The 23,395-nt window shown below is 36.6% G+C and overlaps 1 protein-coding gene across 2 annotated transcripts in view; it reads right to left on the bottom strand.

Moving 5' to 3' along the window:
• Positions 1-14,187: 14,187 nt before the first annotated feature.
• Positions 14,188-23,395, bottom strand: part of LOC131077801 (uncharacterized) — a 43,153-nt gene continuing 33,945 nt past the window's right edge. For both annotated transcript variants that reach the window (XM_058015356.2, XM_058015357.2), the window contains one exon: positions 14,188-14,763. In XM_058015356.2, the coding sequence (XP_057871339.1) occupies positions 14,608-14,763 (156 nt within the window). In that variant the 3' untranslated portion in view covers positions 14,188-14,607. The remainder of the gene's footprint in view (positions 14,764-23,395) is intronic.

Below are 23,395 nucleotides of genomic sequence, written 5' to 3'. Positions count from 1 at the left end.
TCTCCCTCTTCTTTTCTTTATCTCTTCATATTTTTTCTTCTATCTCTCCCTCTATATCCATCTCACATATCTCTTCCTTTCTTTACTACTTTATATATATATCACTTCCCACCTTTATCTTTATTTTTTGATCTCTCTCTCTCTCTCTCTCTCTCCCTCTCTCTATATATGTATATCTTCAATCTCTATCTCTCTCTACTATCTCTATTTATCTATCTCCTCTCTATATTCCTCTCCTCCACATCTATGTATATACTCTTCTATATCTCTATCTCCTTACTCCTCTCCTTGTTCCCCCCCCGCTCCCTCTCTCTCTCTCTCTATTGCAAACATAACACAAGTCTATTGGTAATGGAACTTGATTATCTTTCTTTATTTCTCCCTCTCCTTTTGTCCATATCCCTCTCCTCCATTTTCATCTCCATCTCTATCTCCTTATTCCTCTCACTCTCCTCCCTCTTTCTATCCCTATCTCTCCCTCTCCCCCAAATGCAAATATAGCATGATCATATTGGTTACATAACCGTATTATCTTCCTATTTCAACAATTTTTGCATACCTGTAAGTGGATGCAGAGTTGACTTGAAGCTATCACTTCTCCATTGAGAACTTTGTTGTACAAAAAATTCATTTGTTGATGACCTACCAATTGACTTCATGTACTACACAAATGTATGCAAAAGATATACCAAATTTTTACTTAATTAACCATCCTCACTAAAGTTGTACCAATTGCTAGTTTATTAACCATCCTCACTAAAGTTGTAAGATCCCATGTGTACTCTTGTAAGAGGAATTTGTAGCACCAACTTATCATTCAAACCTATGTTATTGATTTGTTTGTTGACCAATTGGATATAGGTGGTCCAAACTAGATTTGTTATCTAGTTTGGACCCCTTGTGGATTCCGATAGGCCACATCTATGGAGGGTTGGGTTGATTTGGGGTGGATCCAAGCAATTCTCAACAAACTTGCGAAGGACTTGTCACATCTTTCACAAAAAAAAAATCACCTTTGATGTCAAGTTTCTAAAAAATAATGAAAATGGCATGCACCATGAAGGTGTGTGGATTTGAAGGTTTCCATTTGGGCTTGGTGGTAGGGGCACTACTTCTTGATCCCATCATGCATTATGAAAATGAATGTGTAAGTGGCCCTCAAACCCTGTGAGGTGCATTGCCTCTAAACACCTACGAGGTGTGCTTTCCCTCGAATCGGCTAGGGACATTGCCTCTGAACCCTGTTGGGGGCACTACCCCTAGATCTCTGTAAAGTTGTGGGATATAGAACTAGAGCATACTAATTTGGATGCTTCCACTTTCCAACATGTTGCACTTGAGTATGAAAGTGAACACACTTTTAGTGTGTGGCAAAGGTTTTCTTTTAATTCTTCAAATGTTCCTACATCATCTAATGTCAACGATGATGATTGTTGAATTAGATATTATTTTAACATTGAACTTGAAGTTTGAATAGTGAATATTTCATAGAACTTATAATTTGTTTTAAATGACATTTGAGTTTATGATGGGTTTGTTGATTATATGATGTTATATGATATTCTAAACTTAATTCCTGTTTTTAAACTACATATATAATCTTTACATGTTTCCTATATGGGCAAACTCAAATTGAATTCAATCAAAACTTGCTTTTACTGGATCCACATACCAGATTTGCCAACCCGAACTAGAATACAAACCAAAATTGACAACTTAGATTCGAACAAGTTTGGATTCTATTAGTGTTGATACTTGTTTTTAACTCAACATATTGTTTGATCTGAGCTATTTATATCATTCAAGCAACATATGCAACTATTTTTTCCATTTGCTTACTGACATATTGTATCTACACTTAATATTTTGTCAATTTGAAGGCATATGCTACTCAAATCCTTATTATTTTTCACTCTCACTCATACTTTTAACCTATCTCATGAGGACAAAGTGCATTGGTCTATTTGTTTTGTTAAGAACTAATTGTAGGTTTTCAAATCATCCTTTATTTACTTTAAACAAAACAAATCTTCTAATATGATTTTGTTTATATGGACTTAAATCTCTATTTATAAAGATGATTGACACACCCTTTTGTACTTCACATTTAACAACATTTCATCTAATTTTGATAACAACAAATTTCACTATTTTCTCCTCCATTGAAATATCAAAGTATTGAACTATTGCCTACAAGATCAACCCAATTTCTAAATTCAAAATGATTGGTGCTTCTTTTTCAATAGGTTCTCATGTTTATCTTTATGATGCTTTATTTGTTTTAAAAGGATATCTTTAATAATGCCAACACATAATTTGTTATTCCTCAATGTCTTAGGAAGTTCCTTGTGTCAATTTTTTTATAATTTTGCATTGTCACTAAAGAACTAATGGCAAGGATATTTGATGTATAAAATCTACTTTGTAGAAATGCACGAAGAGATTGTATATTTTTAAACAATGAATATCACCTTAGGCTTCCATCTTTTCAACAAGTTTAAAATTTTAAATCCCTAATTTAAACTATTAGCCAACTGACAAATATTAGCCACTAAAAAAATCATTGGATGGGCACCAATAATAGAGAGATTTCATTCTCTACTTTGATATGAGACCTTTTTTCCCACTTTTGATTCACACTCATTAATTGATCTTAGCTTCCAATTTGTTTCATTCAGTATAGTATGATAGCAAGTGCATTCTCTTCAAATATTAGACCAAGCAAACATTCATGTATGAGTACAGACAAAACCACATAGGGGTCATCTCATATAAACATCATATATTCATACAATGCTCAACTCAAGCATACATCTTTTATATGCAATATGGCTAGCTCCTACTTGTGTCACACATACAAAATGTGACGAAGTCTCACACCTTGCATATTATCTTAGGCATACATCACCTATACGTAGTGTGACTAGTTCATACACACACCGTAGGTAAACTTTATGTTTACCTCAAGCATATAACTCATATAGATAATGTGAATAATTCATACATCACATATAGACAATATGATAACTCACGAATGCATCACATATGCATAGTGTGACTAGCTCATGCAACCAACACATACACAAGATAAATATCCTCAACATCATACATTCACACAAAGATCGATTGGAAAAAAAGGGAGTGGTTGTGATGTTTCTACAAACATATTCCCTTTTAATACCTAGTTCATTAACACATAAGCCCTCAAGTACATCCTATCTAGAAAGAAGAATGTTGGTGCATCTCATACTACACCATAGTCCTATCCTTTTTTCTCAGTTTGCTACGATCTGCAATGACAAGTAAGAATCTCACACTGGTTTTCGTCATCACTAAAAATGGCATAAGTATAACAACTACACAACACATGACGCCAATTTTATATAAGTGGACAATGATTGACTCACACATACATAATGACCAACTAGTGATAAGTGGATGCAACCTAATGCATGCATCCTCCCATTATTTGGTTCACTAACACTTACTTTAAGTCCATTCCAACTAGAAAAGGAATGTCAATACATATCATAATACATCGTGGGTTTCGCCAATTTTTTGTAGTTCTTCACTGACTATGATGATGAGCAAGCATCACATACTGCTTATGTTCATCATCTACTAAGGTGTAAGTGTAACAATAGACATCACATAAGTTCATTAATAATATTTCTATAACCCACTAAATCTTTCGAGTCAATGCAATTATTACCACCATTAGATTATTAACACGGCTCACTCCCTTGCTTGTTGAATGTCTCTCTTGCATGCATGCCCCCTGCAATCACCATTGGGTTTTTTGTTGTTTATAGAATCGTGGTCAATAGGTCTTTTGTGGTGCCCCCTTTCCATGGTGCCCTACTAGGCGATGATATGGTATGTGCTCCTATCAACTTTAGACAACTTGTGTTTGTGCTTAGGGTTGACTTGAACCTCACTTTTGGTGATGTTGACATCGACTTTACCCCCCTCTAATACTTGCCACTATTGTAGGTGTTTGTAGCTTTCTGCAAGTGGCCAAGTCTGGTTCTATGCACCCTTTGCGGGTGAATCACCCTCTTTTGTGTGCCAAACCATCCTCGACGGTAGTTTGTGGAGTGGATGTGGTTGAAAATGAAGATTTTCTACTAGTGTAATGGATTAGTGTGTAGATTATGTAACCTCTTTCCTTCTCTCCCTAACTTGCATAACTGGGTGTTAGACTTTTGGAAGCCCCTCCTGGATGGTAAGATTTAGCTTTTCCCTTGTGCAAAAGGTTTTTTCATTGCATCTTTTTCTAAGGATAGAAACTTAGTGTTGGATAACTTGTGAGCTTGGGGAGATCATTCTCTCAATCAAACCTTACAACCTCCTTTAACCCCTTATCAAACCACTCAGTATACATCCAATGTGGATTAGACTTCTAAAATCTTCCCCTCCATTTTTGGGAGGATTCTTGTTATGAGGCCTTTAGCAACTTTATTGATTGATTCTTGAAGGTCGATGATTTCATTTCCTACTTGAGGTACTGTACTTTTGTTCACATTCTAGTGGATAGTGACATCTACAAGCCTCTTCATAAGGATGTGGCTCTAATGGTTGGGAATAGGCCTTGGACTTAACCGCTTGATTATGAGGGTCTTCCTTTTAGATGCTTCTCAACTTATCACTTGGTTATGGGTTATTCTCTTGAATTGAAAAGGTTGTACTACTTGTTGGAAGAATTTTATTGGTGATCACTTGACTTTGCAGGCTCCTAATTCTTCATCAAATGGCTCCTCCCAAGATAATGGCGATTCCCTCCCAAGATAATGGCGATTCCTTACCTTTGATATGGCCTTATCATGATTTGCATGCCCTATTGGGGAACCTCATACTCCAAGCTCTTCACAACCTGGTATTCTCATACTTTCTATTCAGCTCCATATTTCTCATGAAGGGGATGGCTACCTCTTACCTCGCTCTATATGTGATAGCAAGCTCTATGGAGCTTCTCCTCCTGCTCCCCCTTAAAATGTAATTTTGGATGATGGTATCACTTGGACTATTGTTAGTCAATGGAGGAAAGGTCTTTCGTTTTCCTCTTCCCAAAATAATCAATTTATGGATAAAAGGTCAACTCGCTCTTGACATGAGTTTGTCTAAGTAGAACCCTAATAGTCCATGTGTTCATCAATAGTCTTGTTGGAAGCTTCACTACAGATATTCTTGTTTGTGCTACTTAGCTATTTGTGGCCTATCAAGCCTTGTTTCATTTAGTATTTAGGATTCCTTTTTGGGGGATGAAACCTTGTTTCCCCTTTCTTTTGTTCAATGGTTTTGGTCCTTTCAAAATCCATCATTAGCTTAATCAAAAAATCTATCACCACTATGCCATCGACAAAAATGATTCACCTTGGTGTGGACTAGCTCCTAGCATTTATCACATCCACCGGAATGGTAAAAATTAGTAAAGATGCTATCACACCATGAGTGGGTCCTTGAATCCATCACTCATATGTTCCTAGTGATAACTAGATAAACCATAATACATAACAATTATCTCGTAGCATTTGTCATCTATATGATATTGATGATAACCGATCAAACCACTAAAGAAAGTTGGTGGCCTTTTCACCTATGTGCTACTAATTAACAACTAATCCTTGAGATGTGGTGGTTAGCTCCTAACATCTATCACATGCATAATACTAGTAATCATTGACTAAATTGCTCATGTATCAAGCTTTGTTCTAACATGTGGGGTTATCTTATAACAAAGTAAACATAACCCAAATATCACAAGCATTCACAACTACTAGTCAAGTTGGCCTGAATGTATGCCACACAGTTATCCATGAATATAACACGTGGTCTCATATGCCTTGGTTTCAATGTATTGGTTAAACTCTCATGTGTTGGCTTCCATGTACTTACAAATACATAAACAAATACACAATCTTAAAGTAACCTTGAAATCCATTCACTGCATTTAAGTGTTACTTAGAAACACGTTGTATATTAGACAAAAATCAAACCCACAATATTAAACGATATTCTACTCTTGAGTACATAACATTTTAACATTTTTGGGTATTACCAATCATAAACCTTTTCATCTATCCACTAGACAAATATAAAGGAAAAACTCCCTACCATATTTTGTAATACCTACCATTAATTTATCACCATTGGGGAAGACACCCATAAGTAACTTTGTCTTACACATAACATAAATCCAACTACATATTTAGAGTAGCAAGACATCCATACTTGATAAGAATTGTTTGCGCCATTATATCTTAGTCACTTAATTCAAAATATTATTAAATGCAAGTTATGTTTCGATAACTCATTCATAGCCAAGTCATGATGAAGTATCATGCACTTATTTCTTGAGAGAATAGACCTCACGAAGTCTTTAGGCTAACCTATACCCTCATATACTTGTCACTTATCCAAGACACGAGGCCATAGTGGTCAACACACAAACTTAGATTCTTTTAGTTTAGATAAATTAAAAGTCATTTTCACAAATTCACATCAAGATTGACTATGATGATTGTCACTCTAAAAGTACATCCAAGGTTGGAGTATATTTTGAAAAGCCAAACATCACAAAACATTAAAATAGATAATCGTAAGGATGATGAAGTGTTTTTTATTAGCTTAGAACATATTAATTGTAAGACAAGTTCATAACAAGCTAAAGCAACTAAAGAGGGGGATATAATCAAGTTTAGGAACAAACCCAAATACTAGAGTTATTCCCTACACCATCCCCAATGGAGTTGGGTCATAGGTGCATCCTTCATCCAAGGTTTGCTTATATACCCGCTTCCAAATGAGATCGAAGTAGTTTTAAAATTTCATCTATCAAAATGAGAACTTGCATTTTCCCGTGATGAGATAACATATATAGATTCTAAATAATGACAACATTTCTCCTACATTCACAAAGTAGCCTTCTAGGATTGTCAACCTTGATAGTTTCCCTAAAGAAATTAGGGACTAGCTAAACCAAGGAGGAACATAAGATGATGCAATACACAACTATATATGATTTTACTCAAATGAATCAACTCAATGTGCTAAGGTTACTAAAAACAAGGTTCTTGAACTCCCTTTCAATACAATGGCCCCAATTATCAACCATCTTATACTTGGCTAAGTATTGAAATATCACCCATTTACACCTTAGAAAATAGAGAGAGATGGATAAAATTTCTAAATCAAATTTATGCAAAACAATTATGCATAACAATATAGTCAAAAGATAAAAATGGCTATTGAAACGACAACGGCGGCTAGTGTTACCGCCCCTCCTGCAATAGCTTTGTCAGCGAATGCTCTATGTACAATGACTCCATCTACAATTGCTCCTTCTGCTATGGCTCCATTTGCACCTGGTGCCCTTGCTTCCTCTGTGAGGCTTTTTGCTTAGGTTCATGTCTTGGCTGGTGGTGTGTGTGGCCCTACACCTATGGGTTCTCATGCCTCTCATGTTGGTGAGCATCCTCTTGTCCCCATGGCTGTGGGTGGGTTTGGTGATTCTATTTGTGATCCTGCTAAGGCTTGTGTTGGAGCCCCTCCTCCCATGCCTTTTTCTTCCACTGTTGGGCGGAGCTTTGCTCATGTTGCCAAATTTGCTGCTACTCTTCCTCCCAAAGGAAAATCTCATCCTCTCCCTTGTGCCAAGACCTCCTCCATTGTGATTTGTGGCCAATATGTAGTAGAAAATGTTGGCTTCTATGATCGTTGTAGGTTGGTGTGCAAATTTAATTGGTTTTGGCCTTCCCTTCCACATTATATTGTTGGTTGAGTGATTCTTGAAAGCCTTTGGTTGCTAGCACCATTGAGTTGTACCCTTGTGCTAAAGGTTTTTTTATTGCTTCCTTTGTTTCCTCTGTGAATCGTGACTTGGTACTAAGCAAGCTATGGGCTTGGGGAGTTTACTCTCTCGGTCAAACCTTGGACAACTTCTTTCAACTCTCTTACTGAACCACTCAATGTGCAGTCAATGTGGGTTCATCTTCCCAATCTTCCCCTCCAATTTTGGGAGCATTCTTGTTATGAGGTCGTTAGCAACTCTACTAGACACTTTTTGAAAGTCGATGATACCACATCCTTCATGGGTCATTCTACTTTTGCTTGCATTTTAATCGACATTGACATCCCTATGCCCCTCCCTAGGGATGTGGTTCTTATGGTTGGGGATAGGCCATGGACTCAATTGTTGGATCATGAGGACCTCTCCTTTCATAGTTGTAGATGCTTCTCAACATGTCACTTAGCTTCTAATTGCTTTTTCTTGCGCTGTAAAGGTTTTGCGACTTGGTGGAAGGATGTGGTTGTTGATCACTTGACTATCGATGCTTCTGATTCTGATGATTCTTCTCATGTTGATGATGAGGTTGTGCCTCTTACTATTGTTGAGGCCTCTGTTGGCCCCCTAGATTCTACTAGTGTGGCCTCCTCTAGCCCACTGTTACTCCTATTGCACCTAATCTGTAGCAACATTCTACTCCTACTGAGTCTGCTACGGGGACTATTCTACAACAACTGTCTGCTCCAGGCGCAAACAAAAACTCTGAGGGGATTTCCCTACATGATCTTACTTGCCATGATGTTCCTAATAATAGTATTGCATGGATTGTTGTTTGTCACAAAACAAAAGTTAAATTTACCATACAGTGAAAGCTCCACCACAATTGATTTTCCCATATGTATATAACGTAGACCTGCACAATTCTCATGCATCTAAGTTTGAATAGATCTACATGTTTCATCAATGTATTGACCACTGAAGCATGATATGAGATTGGATATTATTGGCACAATTTAAAGAGAAAATTTATCTTTATGTTTCTTTTTCAAATATTTGCAATTTTATTGATAATCCCCTTGGAATTTGGCATGAACGATTATGTTAGTTTGTGTCTTCATTGCTATGTCGAGGTGTTGGACCCCTTCTTACATTTTAAAATTTAAAATCAAATTACAATTTATATTTTTTTAGTTGTTCCGTTCAAAAAACTCTTAGTGTGTTCATTTTGTTGTCAATGGTCAATGCACTCTCCATCCAAATTTCTATGGCCTAGTGACACCTTGGTCTTAAGAACATTGGAATTCACCACAGGATGATATGGTGGCTTGAAAATACAAATATGTGTCATCTTTCTAAATAGATGAGCTAAAAGACCAACTTAGGTGAATTTTATGCTATAACATGATCTATTAATAAAAAGATAAAATTTAAGCTATATATGATGGGCAAATATCAAAATGACAAAGTTCTTTTAGATGCAAAATGAATAGCAAAGACTGCATAAGGTACTCATATTTTGTAATTTCTAGCACATTATAATTGCCCCTACTTACTCTCTGCTAAAGCTAAGAAAATTTTATCATATTGGTACTTATAATCAGTTTACTGATATAAAACATGAACAATTACTTAAGCATTTGATCAAAATGAGGATAATTCTTCACAAGAAGAATTTGTCATCTTTTGAAATACATACATTTCTAAAAATGTTTAATGTTGAGATTCATACTACCTCATGCTAGCGAAGTGAATTTCCGTAAACATTTGGTCTTGTTTGATTTAACATCATGAAAATCCTGCTTATGATACCATGTGCAGGCATTTCACATGACAATGGTCCATCATCAAAGTTTCACATTTCTCTTTCATAACAATATTTGGCATATACTTCTATGCATCTATGCGGTGTCTGAAACCACACTCAACATAACGTTTTCCTAAAATTTATCTTTACAAATACCAATACCAAATATTATTTTGCACAGATGCCATTGAAATAATGAACCAACAAAAAATTACTTGAGAATATGCTCAAATGCAGAATGCTAGTAAAACATGGTTGGAATGTTAAATGGTAGAGCTGGACCCCGAGTACTTCTCATATGTTTCAATCTCTTGTAGGATTGTGTGTGTTTTTTTATTCTGCTCTATACTTCCTCTAAGGAAAACGCAAACTACTAATCTACCACCATCGAGAGTTCTACATAAGGTCGTGACTCTATACTATCACACCCGATGGCTCTTCATCATCGGTTACAAACCAATTCACACATGATTGATTTTATTAAAAAACCAATTTACAAAAAAAAACAATCAATTATGTAGAACCGATAATAATCATTAGCTAATTGCATATTTATTAAACGTCACATATGAACATTTAATAGCGTTTTGATTAATAGTTGGCATACATAATTGTCTAAGGCCGATAGGCCAATTAGACAATTATGATGTCTCTGTCAGCCCTAATGGAGTCCAACCGTAGCTATTTTATCATCAACACTCCCTCTTAGCTAGAGAGGAATCCTTCTTAATTTCTCTGAGTCACCTAGTGACATCCACCATGGCTACTTCTAGAGGGTGGATTCATCATGGCAACACCCATGCGTGGAAATGCAAATGAACACAACTACCATGGCTACTCTCATGGATGGTGAACGAATAGGTATCACCTCATGGTGATAACAAACATCATGGCTTATCCATAGACATCACCTCATGTGATATCCACCATTATGGCTTATCCACGAATATCACCTCACGTGATATCCACCATAGACATATCCTCATGTAATGTCCACCATTATGGTTTATTCATAGATATCACCTTACATGATATCCACCATTATGGCATATCCATAGATATCACCTCACGAGATATCAACCATTACTATGAGATTGTCACCTCACAATGATATTCACCATGGCTCATCCAGAGGGTAAACACACAAGTACAAGAAAATCACCACAGACTGTCTCATGTGGTGTTGTCATGGTGTCACACACATGACATCCACCATGAACCATATCAGAGGGTGGAGATAAGGGCTTACACCTCAAACTTCTCTCGCATAGAAGAATGCACTAACAAGGGCTTGCATCTCAAGCTTCTCACGCAAAGAAGAATGTGTTAACCCAAATTTCAAGATGATGAGGCTCCCTCTGAAGTTGATATCAATCTTTTGAACTCCTTGTCCAAGGTTGTCTTCTGATGAAATATAAGACTCCCTCTAATGTTAATTTCTCCTCTTCAAAGAAACTGATTGCAAAGATAACCTGAATAGATTCTTCCTCTTCGAGGGATGCCTCCAGTTATGTATCACCAAATCAACAATAGCCATGGAGGCTCATTCTTCTTAGCAGAAATCATCCCCACAGTATCCTCGGACAACCCTTTGGGTATGGACTCGGATTCTATATCGGACACAAACCCCCACTTGTAATCCTATTAAGATACTGATAAATTGGGTCGTTAACTTTCGATTCTGAGGGGGTGGTGACGATGAATCCTCTTCTATCCGCCACGGTCGCATCAAGGGCTTCTACATAGATAGCAATTCCAATGGAATGTCTTCGCCCTCTGCTTCTAAAATGCCATTGCATATGGAACGTAGACAAACGAAGTATGAGTCTGTGCTTTCCTTACTGTCAGCACAGAGTGCAGCCCTGTTGCCGCCTTTGCCATACAATTTCAAAACAGTTAGATTGTGTGTGGGAATTTGGGAATATGGAATTTTAGAACACTAGCAGGCTTCGAGATGATAATCGTTGTCAACAACAAACTGCGATCACCCCTTCAATAGGGTAACCAAACACTAATCAGATCATGGCCACAAAATGGAAACCTCCTGAACAAACACGACCAGGAACTAAGAAGCCCGATCCAGGAACACGTGATCTTCAAGCGTCTTTATCATATTCTCCTCTTCATTTGCATTGCCTCAGCAATAGTGATTTATAATCCCTGTAATCATGCCTGCTCTGACACAGGTATCGGATTTCCAAGAACAACATATATCTCTTAATCGTATCGCACTTGCCACCAAAGGCATTATTCCCGGGTCATCTTGCAGATGATTCACTTAGATCACAACAAAATATTCTTTCTTAGTTTTCTTCATAATCGAATTTCTGTCATTAATTGTTACGTTGCGGCATATATATTCTTTATCATTGTCTTCTTAATGTATATATGAATCATTGTTCATATAATAATGAGTCGACCATATTATATGCTGACGTGAATATACCCAGCATGTTAAGATCACTACATTACTTGTTCCTTCGTATATTGCTGCACTTTTATTGTGACCATCACAAGATCACTGATATTATTAATCCATTCATGAAGTCGCTGCTGTCAATAAGGAAGTCGTCCAGGCATGAAATCGACAACTCATTGTTAAGATGAAATCACCATCTATTATAAACGTATCTCGCTTATGTTATAAAGTCGCTGCCTTTACTTGTCAGTTCACTGCTGAGACTATGCTATTTACTGTTTTATATCTTCAATCTTCAACTAATTTGCTGGAAGCAATCTCAATGCCCATTATAACGAGTCTACAATAATAGTTTGATGAACAAACACCTCACATTACTGTGCATTATTCGAAACCTTTCGTACAGGGCAATGTTGCTGAGACCAAACGTGCTGCATCCTTTTTATCATCGTATTCATAAATATGATTTGAATGTTTGACGTCTTCATAAAAATATGAATCGGAAATAATACAAGTTTCAATGTTTTGAAATGCTCAAACTTCTCCAACAGAGACGAGACGTTAGTCATTGATGAAACCCGGGGGACACACATACTGGGCCTGTGGTGAATATATACACACAGCATAAGGCCCACACAGGCCTTGTACTCTGCACTGCTCCACCATGCTAGTCCATGTTACAAACCTGCTCTGATACCATGTTGAATGGTAGAGCTGGACCCCAAGTACTTCTCATATGTTTCAATCTCCTGTAGGATTGTGTGTGTATTTTTTTTCCGCTCTATACTTCCTCCAAGGAAAACGCAGACTACTAATATACCACCATTGAGAGTTCTACATAAAGTCGTGACTCTATACTATCACACCCGATGGCTCTTCATCATTCGGTTACAAACCGATTCACACATATGATTGATTTTATAAACAAACCGATTTACAAAAAAACAATCAATTATGTAGAACCGATAATAATCATTACTAATTGCATATTTATTAAACGTCACATATGAACATTTAATAGCGTTTTGATTGATAGCTGGCATATGTAATTGTCTAAGGCCAATAGGCCAATTAGACAATTATGTTGTCTCTGTCGGCCCTAATGGAGTCCGACTGTAGCTATTCTATCATCAACATGGAATGATTAGAAAACGTGGAAACAGGCATGCCTGCACTTGTAATATTGTTTTGCATGCATATACAACTGATCTAAAAAGGAGTTTTACAAAAAGATTGATTCATAAAGAAAATTAGCACATTTCTGGAAACTCAGGTTCAAGGTACGCAAAATCAATCTCTATACATGTACCAAAATCTCCCAGCATTTATATGTTAGCATAATACACTACCCCCATAGATTACCTATTACAAAATAACATCACCTTTATGCATATCCCAGGTCTCTACAGGGGACAGAGAAAAAGCAATAATGACTAAGTTAGCAGCACTCCGATGCAAGTAAAATTAGGCAAGAACACTAGCATCCATATCTTCCACGACTGCTGAAAGTAAAGAAACCCAAGGCATTACCGGCCCAGAGCATCAGTACAAACCAACCCAAATTAATCACAGTTAGACCTTAGCAGGGATTGATTAGCTAATCTAATTACCAGCCATACACTACCCTCGTAGATTACCTATTACAAAATAACATCACCTTTATGCATATCCCAGGTCTCTACTGGGGACAGAGAAAAAGCAATAATGACTAAGTTAGCAGCACTCCGATGCAAGTAAAATTAGGCAAGAACACTAGCATCCATATCTTCCACGACTGCTGAAAGTAAAGAAACCCAAGGCATTTACCGGCCCAGAGCATCAGTACAAACCAACCCAAATTAATCACAGTTAGACCTTAGCAGGGATTGATTAGCTAATCTAATTACCAGCCATTTTTTTCATTCCAACCCAGAAAGTAAGAAAGATGGTGGATACTAGATAGGGCTGAAACAAGATTACAAAGTCCAAAGTTTTTAACCAATCTTTGGGCTGATGGACTGATACCCTTGGAATTGAAAATAAAAAATGAATTTTAATGCAGTAATTTTTTACGACTAAAGATCACCATACCAGCTAGCATCCCTTTAGTATGGTCCAATGTAAGATTGGAAGCTACAATTTTCTAAAACCTAAATTTGCACTAATAACAAGAATATTCTAGTTAAATTAAAATAGAAATAACATAAGGGACTCTCTTAATGATATACACGCCCTTCGTTTGACACAGGCATCTTGTGAAAATGTTAAGATCAATTACATTTGCAAGTGTGTTCCTATATGATATACTACACACCTTTGGTGAAAGAGTAAAACTGCAACTGACCAGAAAAGCAGGACTTGTTTTCTGATCAGTCTCTCAAAAATATGAAAGTAAATCCTGATTAAATCGCAACCCATGGGAAGGCTGCAACATGGTGACTGGCCCTAAATTCAAAATCTCTCTGAAGAGGAATTCTCAAAGAGATTTGCAATAAATACTAAATATACATTTGAAAAATGCAAGATTGTACATCGGTACACTTGATCTTAAGAATTATTATTCAATGTACACCAAAAGCTCTCGTCAAATAGAAAGATAATCAATTTTCATACGATATTTCATTTCTCCTCTATGTCAACATCAATGATTTCAGGGTCTGAACTGCCTTTTGAGAAATCATCACGAGGTTGCCAAACTATAGCCCTGCAATTCATGCATTGAATTACCTGACTGCGATTGCCTATAAAACGCCTTTTACAAGCAGGACATGCCCCCTGCAATTCAAAAGTGAAAAATATTTAAATAACCAAAAGGAATTAGGGGAAGGTATGCCTAATTACATTATGATGTCAAAATTAGAGTGTTCATTATGGTACCTTGGTATTTCTATTTGCATTCTTGCTCTGATAGAAAAATGACTTTCAAAGTTAAGCGTTTAACCAAACATAACACTATGATTTTAACCAGTTTATATTAGTCATAAAAGAGGAGTTTGGTCAGGGTCTCTTCAAAACATCACAAAATTGTACACCAATATATTATCATGAGATGATGTATTGCCACATCTTCCCTCATTCTTTAGTAACGAATTACCTATGTGTTGAATTCAGCATGATTCAGAAGAAAGGAATTGAATTTATTAAATATGTTATCCTACTCCCAAATTTTAACAAGGATTGTGTGCTGTTCAACAATGTTACAATGTCTAAACATTGTGATTATTATTATCTCCTACTCTCCTACCCAAAAGAAAATGCCAGTAAACTTGCACACAGATAAAAGAAACAGATAAAAAAATTGAGTTTGATCTTAGAAGAACTGGCATAGGACTTATGAGGCACTAAATGTTGCACCATAGCTTTAAAAAGATAACTGTGGCATCATATAGAAAAATTTGATAAAATGAAGTTTTCCATGTAAAAATATTCAGAACATGTGCAAACACCAGATAGGAATAAGGAAAACATACCTTTATATATGTAAGTTAATCCATGGAGTGTTATAGATGTTTGAGATTTTTCATGAAGCTAGTTCATAAAAGACTAAGCCCTTGAGAAAGTGCAGTGATCAGATTCTGAGTAAATCTTACACATTTATACAAGCTGAAAATCGAAAAATTAGGCTTCCAAAAATTCAGATTCACATTTACAATTTTAGTTCTAGGTTTCTTTAAGTTCTAATAACTTCAGCTTGAAAGAATGACTGACATAACAGCAGCCAACTGTAGATTTCAAATTTTAGCTCTTATGCTTTTTGAAGTTGTAATAGCATATTTTAGGTTATTGACCTCATGAGAGAACTCCACTAATAACTCCATTTCCAAAGAATTTATTCAGATCAAAACCCGAAATTGTCATTGCTGAATTACAAAAAACCCTGATTCAGGCAGATCTGAAAACACTTTCAAAGTAGATATACAAGAAGAACATCACAGCTTGAAGGAGAACTATAGCAGAAAATCAAAATATGATTTATTTTCAGAATTATATCATAAATTATTGATCGAATATTATAATAAATTCAAAATTTAGACAAGGCCATTACATTTTGAGATAGGATTATTGTTTTAGGGCAACAATTAGAAATGTTTTAGAAAGCGTCATTACACAAATATTATGAACTCCTTTCAAAAAAAGTAGTTCTAATAACTGAAATCTTAGAGCTAAGGTGTATGTATAAATTTCTAAGGTATAATAGCAGACTTCAGTTGAGGAATAATACAAATCATAGCAGCAAAAAACTCCAAAAAAAATCTCGATTATACGGATACCCAATTTTTGGCAAATTGGTCCCACGACCAATTTTTTCCCCAAATAATCTTGCCATTTTAAAAAAACAGTTGACTCCAATTTTCAACTATTTTAACTCACGTTTAAATCACATCTAAAACCTTAATCATGTTGGAGTTTGCAACCTCCCAAGATAGGATCGCAACTGCAACCAACTTCCATACAAAGAGAGATATATTTCACTAGGAAATGATAATTGATATATTGCTGAGATGATTTACAAATATACAATAGCCTTGCTTGTATAGGCAAGAGATGCTGGAGTCGTTACAACTACCCTTGAGACAAAATTAAATGCATGATACATTAAGAAACTAATATTAAATAATGAGCTATGACTCGTCTCTATCTAAAATGGCACCTAAGATAACTAACATGGATAACATTAAATGAGAGTTCCATGTGACAACTAAGCTATTCTAAGTAAACTTAGCATGTGTGAATAGGTACTAACTAAGAACTAGTTAGGAAATGACCTTATTCACACCAACAACCCCCCCCCTAAGCGCAACTTAGGGAGATACTATGCAAAATGCAATATGATATGATAATGGGTCCCGACAACTAGGCCATGTTAGGTACCCATGTACAACGAATCATGCAACTAATCTCTTACAAAAGAGAAAAAAGGAGAAAAACCCTATGGGACAATTCTCCTCTCCAAAAAAGCAATAATGCAAAGTATATACAAGTAAAAGATGAAGTGATGAATGGAGGTCTCAACATCAATATCCCCCAAGAACTACATCCATCATGAGAATCCAATCATTAGCCCCCCCCCGTAGGAGGGAAAATGAGAGACAATGTAGCCCCCTGATAATGAATAATCACCTACAAGAATGGTAAGTGTTTGAAGGAAAAACATGATCCAACACTTGCAAACAACTTGTCTCCCGAAAGAAACAAAACAACATATAAATGCAAGGACATGAACAAAAAAAATAGGATGCGATTGCTTGATAAGTAGCGGTGAGGTGGTGACAGTTGCACGTGCCACACGATATAAAATCTCCAGTTAATACAAGGACCAAAGAAAACAATGAAACTCAGCCCAATGAATGATCGTTGTCACCAAAAATTGTGATTCGCTTCATGCTACCGCCAATAATAAAATCACCACCAATATGAAATATAGACCACTCGTACTAAAGGGATAGTTGATGTGCCTCCCAAGATATATGTTGCCAGCGATGTCACCAATCAAAGTAATGATATCGGCGTGAGAAATAGATGACTTTGAGCCCGTCAAACAAGAGTTGATTTACAACAAGGTGACCATGTAAACTATGCAAAATGTCTCTCGACCAATGAAAGGATAAATCAAACGATATAAACAGCCAACCAACCAAAAAAAGGGGTCCCTGTTGATGTGTTTTTAGGCACATACGAATACATAATAAAATACCCAAAAGTATTTTATCCTCTCTTGAACAAAGTTACTCAAATGCTGAAGATTAGCTTAAGGATCACTTGAGGCAACTCCAAGGTCTGTAATGTCCCCATCATTTTGACAGGCTAATGACAGTCAAACTCTAGCCTCTTTAATTCCCTGGGTTAGAGTTAATAAAAATTAAGAAGGGAATAATTTATTATTGGCCAAAAAGCTATGGTAATGAATAATTATTATAATTGTTCATTAGTCATAAATAGGGGGGCATTAAGACTTAACATTTAATGACTAGGCAATGTCATCAAGGGGACTATATAATAATTAATGCTATCAATGCTATCAATGAAAATCACGCCTAAGTCAAAGCTAAAAGAATTGTCTAGAAGAGTCCAATGGTTTTTTGTGATGATGAAGCATTGATGCAATAGGGAGATTATTCATGACATAAAAATTTATAATTTTCTCTCTGCAAATCGTGTTCATTAGCTCAGGACGAAAACCTTGTGCTTACTAGCCTTGGACGCAAACCTGAGGCAAACTTATCAGTTGATTAAACTGGCGCTGCATGCATAATCTTTAGTTTTGAGGGCAATCAGGGTGAGCTTGGCCTTCCTCAGCCATTTCGGCTCCAAACACCATTCCAGGTCTCATCTACAGCCGATTTTCCATAGTCTAGAGGTGATGATGCTGGGCATTGAAGGTGCAGAAGTTAAGGAAAATCGTAGTTAATCAGACAATTAAAATCATTCCATGACGTGAGGTATCTGCTTGGTCAATCTTCCCAGCATACGTGGCGTGATCAGATTGAGGTAGACTGAGTGTGGAATGGCACTGCTAGAAAACTAGAAGATTTTGGGACTTGGTCGCAGCCTGATTGGGGATGCTTTTTATCAGGTATGTGAAGAACGTAGAATTTTACTCGATATTGAAATAAACAAAGACCAGAATTCCATATTTATTCAAGAGTATTTGAATTGCTTGCAAAGTGTTCAAAGAAAATAAATTAAGACTGTTAATTCTATTTTTTTTGTGGCTATCGGTTATTGCATGCTAGAATATTTAATATTTGAAAGGTAAAAATAAAGAACCCCCATACTTTAAACCAAAGAAGCAAACATCTGCAAAAAATCGCGATTAATTGGCAGTCGGGGAGCTTGCTGATTTTTTCCACAAAAAAATCGGATTTAATTGGTCAGAGATGGTCAATGATATTTTCCAAAAAAAGGGCCAAAAAACGCCGGATTAATCGGGATTACCCGGGAAAAAAACACAAACCCTAATTCCAAATTCGGCGAATGTATAAAAATCTTATGAAATTCATAAAATTAAATTCGTTGGATACCTTGCAGAGGTGTCTTCTGTCAGCAGACAACTAGTTCACCCTTGCTGCTGTTGGGAAAACGAATGACTGCACCCTGATGCAGTGCTTCCGCTGGTAGGGTTTGTAGATGCGTCCGAAAAAATTGCCAGCCTTTTGTTAATGCTGGAGAATATAAATGTCCTTTGTTAATGTTAAAAAAGACTTTAAAAAATTGCGGGATTTGAATATAACCATAGCTGCCCGATATAAATGTTAATTAATATTAAAAATTAAGTAGAACTTAATGAATATAAATATAAAGTTTATTTTGATAAACATTTAATATATTAACATTTACTATAAAATTTGTGGGATTTGATATTTAATATATTAAAAATTAAATATTTTAGAATATTTCATTTAAATTTTTAATAATTAATATCTAAAATTTGACAAATTTAATATTGTTTATTATATTTTTAAGATATATTATTTATATTTTCTAAAAAATCAAATTTATACAAAGCAAATTTAATGACGAAATTTTTTCGAATTTTTTTTCCCTTGTCGAATTTTATCATCTTATTTATATAAAATTTATATCAAAAATTAATATTTAATATATTTAAATTTACAATAATTTTAATATACTTATTAATCATATGTTTTTCAAATACAATAAAATTTGGTATTTTTATTTTGTTTTCAACGTTAAAAATATAAATGTTTTTTAAAATAGAATTTCGTATTTTTATTTTGTTTTTAGATGTAAAAATAAAATAATTATATAAATGTATGGAAATGCCCTTATATATATCTATATTTGCCTACAATATCTCTATGGTATTGAAATACACCTATATATATATATATATATATATATATATATATGAAAGGTGGTTTTTATTGTTTTTCTGAAATTTTTTACGATTTTTTATAAATCCGATTTTTTCAAAAAATCTTATACTTTTGATTTGCCGATTAATTCCCCAAATGATTAATGCTTCTTTGCTTTAAACAATCAAACTTTAGATTTTCAGATCTCCAAGGGGAATAGATCATTTTAGTGGCATCAGTGCCACCTCTCCTGCCAGCCTGTGTGGGGGGGAAGTCATTTGCATGTCAGAATAAAGAAATTCTATACACATATATAACACTAGAAGTAGGTCCGGGCATCAGGAGGAATCTGAAATCAGACCAGCTGAAGGTGAAATGGGTGAGAGAAGAGATGGATCCCCACCTCGAGATTTAAACAATCAAATGGATAACTTTCTGACAGCATTTGCTCAGCAGCAGCAGCAAATGTTTCAACAATTCCAGGATCGAATGATCACTGCTATGGGTCAGTTAAGGATGGATCGTTCTAAGTCCAGAAGATCGAGTAGTGTACCCAGCCAGGCCAATGGTAGACATGAAAACCATGACAGAGTAGGGTCAAATGCTGTTAGGACAGCGACTACACAATCAGATAGACCCCTTCGTCCTACCTTCTTGCCTAGACAAAATAAGGAAGAGACAATCCCGAAGCAACCAGAGGAAGAAACTTATATAACAGTTGATGTGATGGCTGCATATGCTGATTACATGACACTTCCGGAACAGGTTAGAGTGTTAATGAACTTGAATCAGTTCATGGATCAGCGCAAGGAAAAGGCTAGATACCATATGAACAGGCAAGACAGAAGACCTAGAGGACAGGGTAAACATGGTGTTCAACCAGCAGAATATAAGGATGCACTAAATAAAATCCCTTTACCCACTTTTGATGGCAGTGGACAGATGAGTGCCAAATCTTGGGTACACAAACTTGACACCTTCCTGTCACTCAAACCAATGGAAGAAGATAAGGCCATTCAATTTGCCACAATGCATTTAGAAGGAGTAGCGTATGACTGGTGGCATCATGGGCTAGTCTCTCAGGGTCATGCACTAATTCATTCTTATGAAGAATTTGTTAATAAATTGATTGCTCGGTTTGACATAAAAGATGTGGAGGTCTATTATAGGGAGTTGGCACAGCTTAAGCAGATTGGTCATGTTGAGACATACATCAATGAATTTCAGAAAATTGCAGTTATGGTTCCTAATATGTCAGAGAGGCGTGTTACAATGTTATTTGTTGAAGGCCTGAGTGACAGATTACGAGGATTGGTGAAGGCGCATAAACCCAACACTTTACACGATGCCATTGGTCTAGCATTGGATTTAGAGACCACACCTCCTTTCCAACTGCAAAAGTAGTTCTTTAGTGGTTCTCAGCCAAAGCAAAAAGGTTTCAAACAACAAAAGAACTTCTCGCCAAAATCAGATCAAGACACTAGGAATGAACTTCGTAGGAAGAAGTTATGCTTTAACTGCAAGGAACCATGGGAGCCTGGCTATCGTTGCCTTGGTAAAGGCAAGGTGCATCTGATTGAGGTGATTTCAGAGGATGAAGAATGGGAAGAACAGGATCATAGCACTGATGAGGGTTCTAATCGAGGAGACCCGCCACAAATAGAGTTGGAGGATTCCGCAACTAAGAAAATTTCGCGTATTGTTACTTTATCAGGAGTTCCTCATAGCCAGCCATTCAGGATGAAGGGTGTTCTTAAGGGATAGAGGATGGTATGCTTGGTTGACAGCGGAGCCACGCATAACTTCATTGACAAAGGGTTAGTAATGAGGCGTGGGCTTCAAGCTGAGGAGTTTACGGGATTCAATGTCATAGTGGCTGATGGTTTTCTGTTGACTTGCACTATGGTAATTCCCCAGCTCAGTATACAATTTGGTGACTACACTTTGACAGGGAATTTCTACATGATTAATCTCAGTAACATAGATGTTGTGTTGGCATTGGAGTGGTTGGAGTCACTTGAACGCTATGTTCAAGACTTCAAACAGATGCAGCTGGAATTTATAATGATTGGGAAAAAGACAATACTTAAGGCCATGATAGATGGTGGTCCTCGAGTGGTGTCAGCTAGAAGGATGGAGGCCCTTTTCAGACATGGAGATGTGGATTGGGCAGCACAATGTTTTGTTTCCTCTAAACCAGCCTCCAGCGAGAAACCAGAGTACCATGTGGACATACAGACAATGTTAGATAAGCATAGTGCAGTTTTTGAAGACATACCTCCTGGTCGGCCACCTGACAGAGGATTTGAACATGTGATTGAGTTGGAAGAGGGCTCAAATCCCGTGATCACCACACCTTATCGGCACCCACATCACTTTAAGGAGGAGATTGAGAAGACAATCAAAGAGCTTCTCAGTATGGGACATATAAGGCCCAGTTCGAGCCCATTTGCCTCATCAGTAATTCTGGTTAAGAAGAAAGATGGGACGATGCGAATGTGTATAGATTACGAGGCATTGAATAAGAAAACTATAAAAAATAGATATCCCATACCCAGGATCGATGAGTTGATCGATGAACTACACGGGTCGTGTACTTCCACAAAAAAGATCCGCGCTCCAATTATCATCAGAAACGAGTCAGGGAAGAGGATATTCCCAAAACTGCCTTTTGTTGCCATTGTGGGCATTTTGAGGTCCTGGTCATGCCCTATGGACTCACAAATGCGTTGGCCACATTTCAATCTTGTATGAATCATGTGTTTCGGGAGCAGTTGAGGAAATTTGTTTTGGTCTTCTTCGATGACATCCTGATTCATAGCAGAACTTGGAGTGATCACTTGCATCATTCGGATGTGGTGCTGGGCATAATGGAGGTTCAGTCACTTTATGCAAAAGCCTCTAAGTGTGAATTTGGGTTGACGGAGATCTAATATCTTGGGCATATCATTGGCACTGATAGTGTGAAGATGCATCAAGAAAAGATTCAAGCAATCTTAGACTGGCCACCACCTAAAAATATATCAGAGCTGAGGGGCTTCTTGGGGCTGTGTTCATATTATAGAAGGTTTGTGCGTGGGTTCTCACAATTAGCCTCTCCACTGACAGATTTAACTAAGAAGGGTGCATTCTTATGGTCAGAGGGTGCACAATTAGCCTTTGAGAAGCTTAAGGATGCTATGAGCTCGTGTCTAGTGTTGGCATTACCAGACTTCATGCAGCCATTTGTATTGAAGTGTGATGCATCGGGACAAGAATTGGTGCAATGTTAATGCAGAAACCGACATCCGATCGCATATGAAAGCAGAAAGTTGAGGGATACTGAGAGAATCTATTCCACATATGATAAGGAGATGCTAGCGATCATGCATGCGCTAGCTAAGTTTGGGCAGTACTTGGTAGGGACTCGTTTAGTAGTGCGGACAGATCATAACAGTCTCAAGTATTTCCTGGAACAGAAGGATCTGAATGAGCGGCAACAAAAATGGGTAAGCAAAATTCAAGCCTACAATTTTGATGTGGAATATGTAAAGGGAAAGAAAAATGTTGTGGCAGATGCTCTCTCTAGGAGACCCACTCTTTGTTCCCTC

This window comes from Cryptomeria japonica, chromosome 10 (assembly GCF_030272615.1).
Source record: "Cryptomeria japonica chromosome 10, Sugi_1.0, whole genome shotgun sequence".
Classification (NCBI taxonomy): Eukaryota; Viridiplantae; Streptophyta; class Pinopsida; order Cupressales; family Cupressaceae; genus Cryptomeria; species Cryptomeria japonica.
The sequence above is the reverse complement of the archived record's forward strand: the minus strand, read 5'-3'. Positions and strand labels throughout refer to the sequence as shown.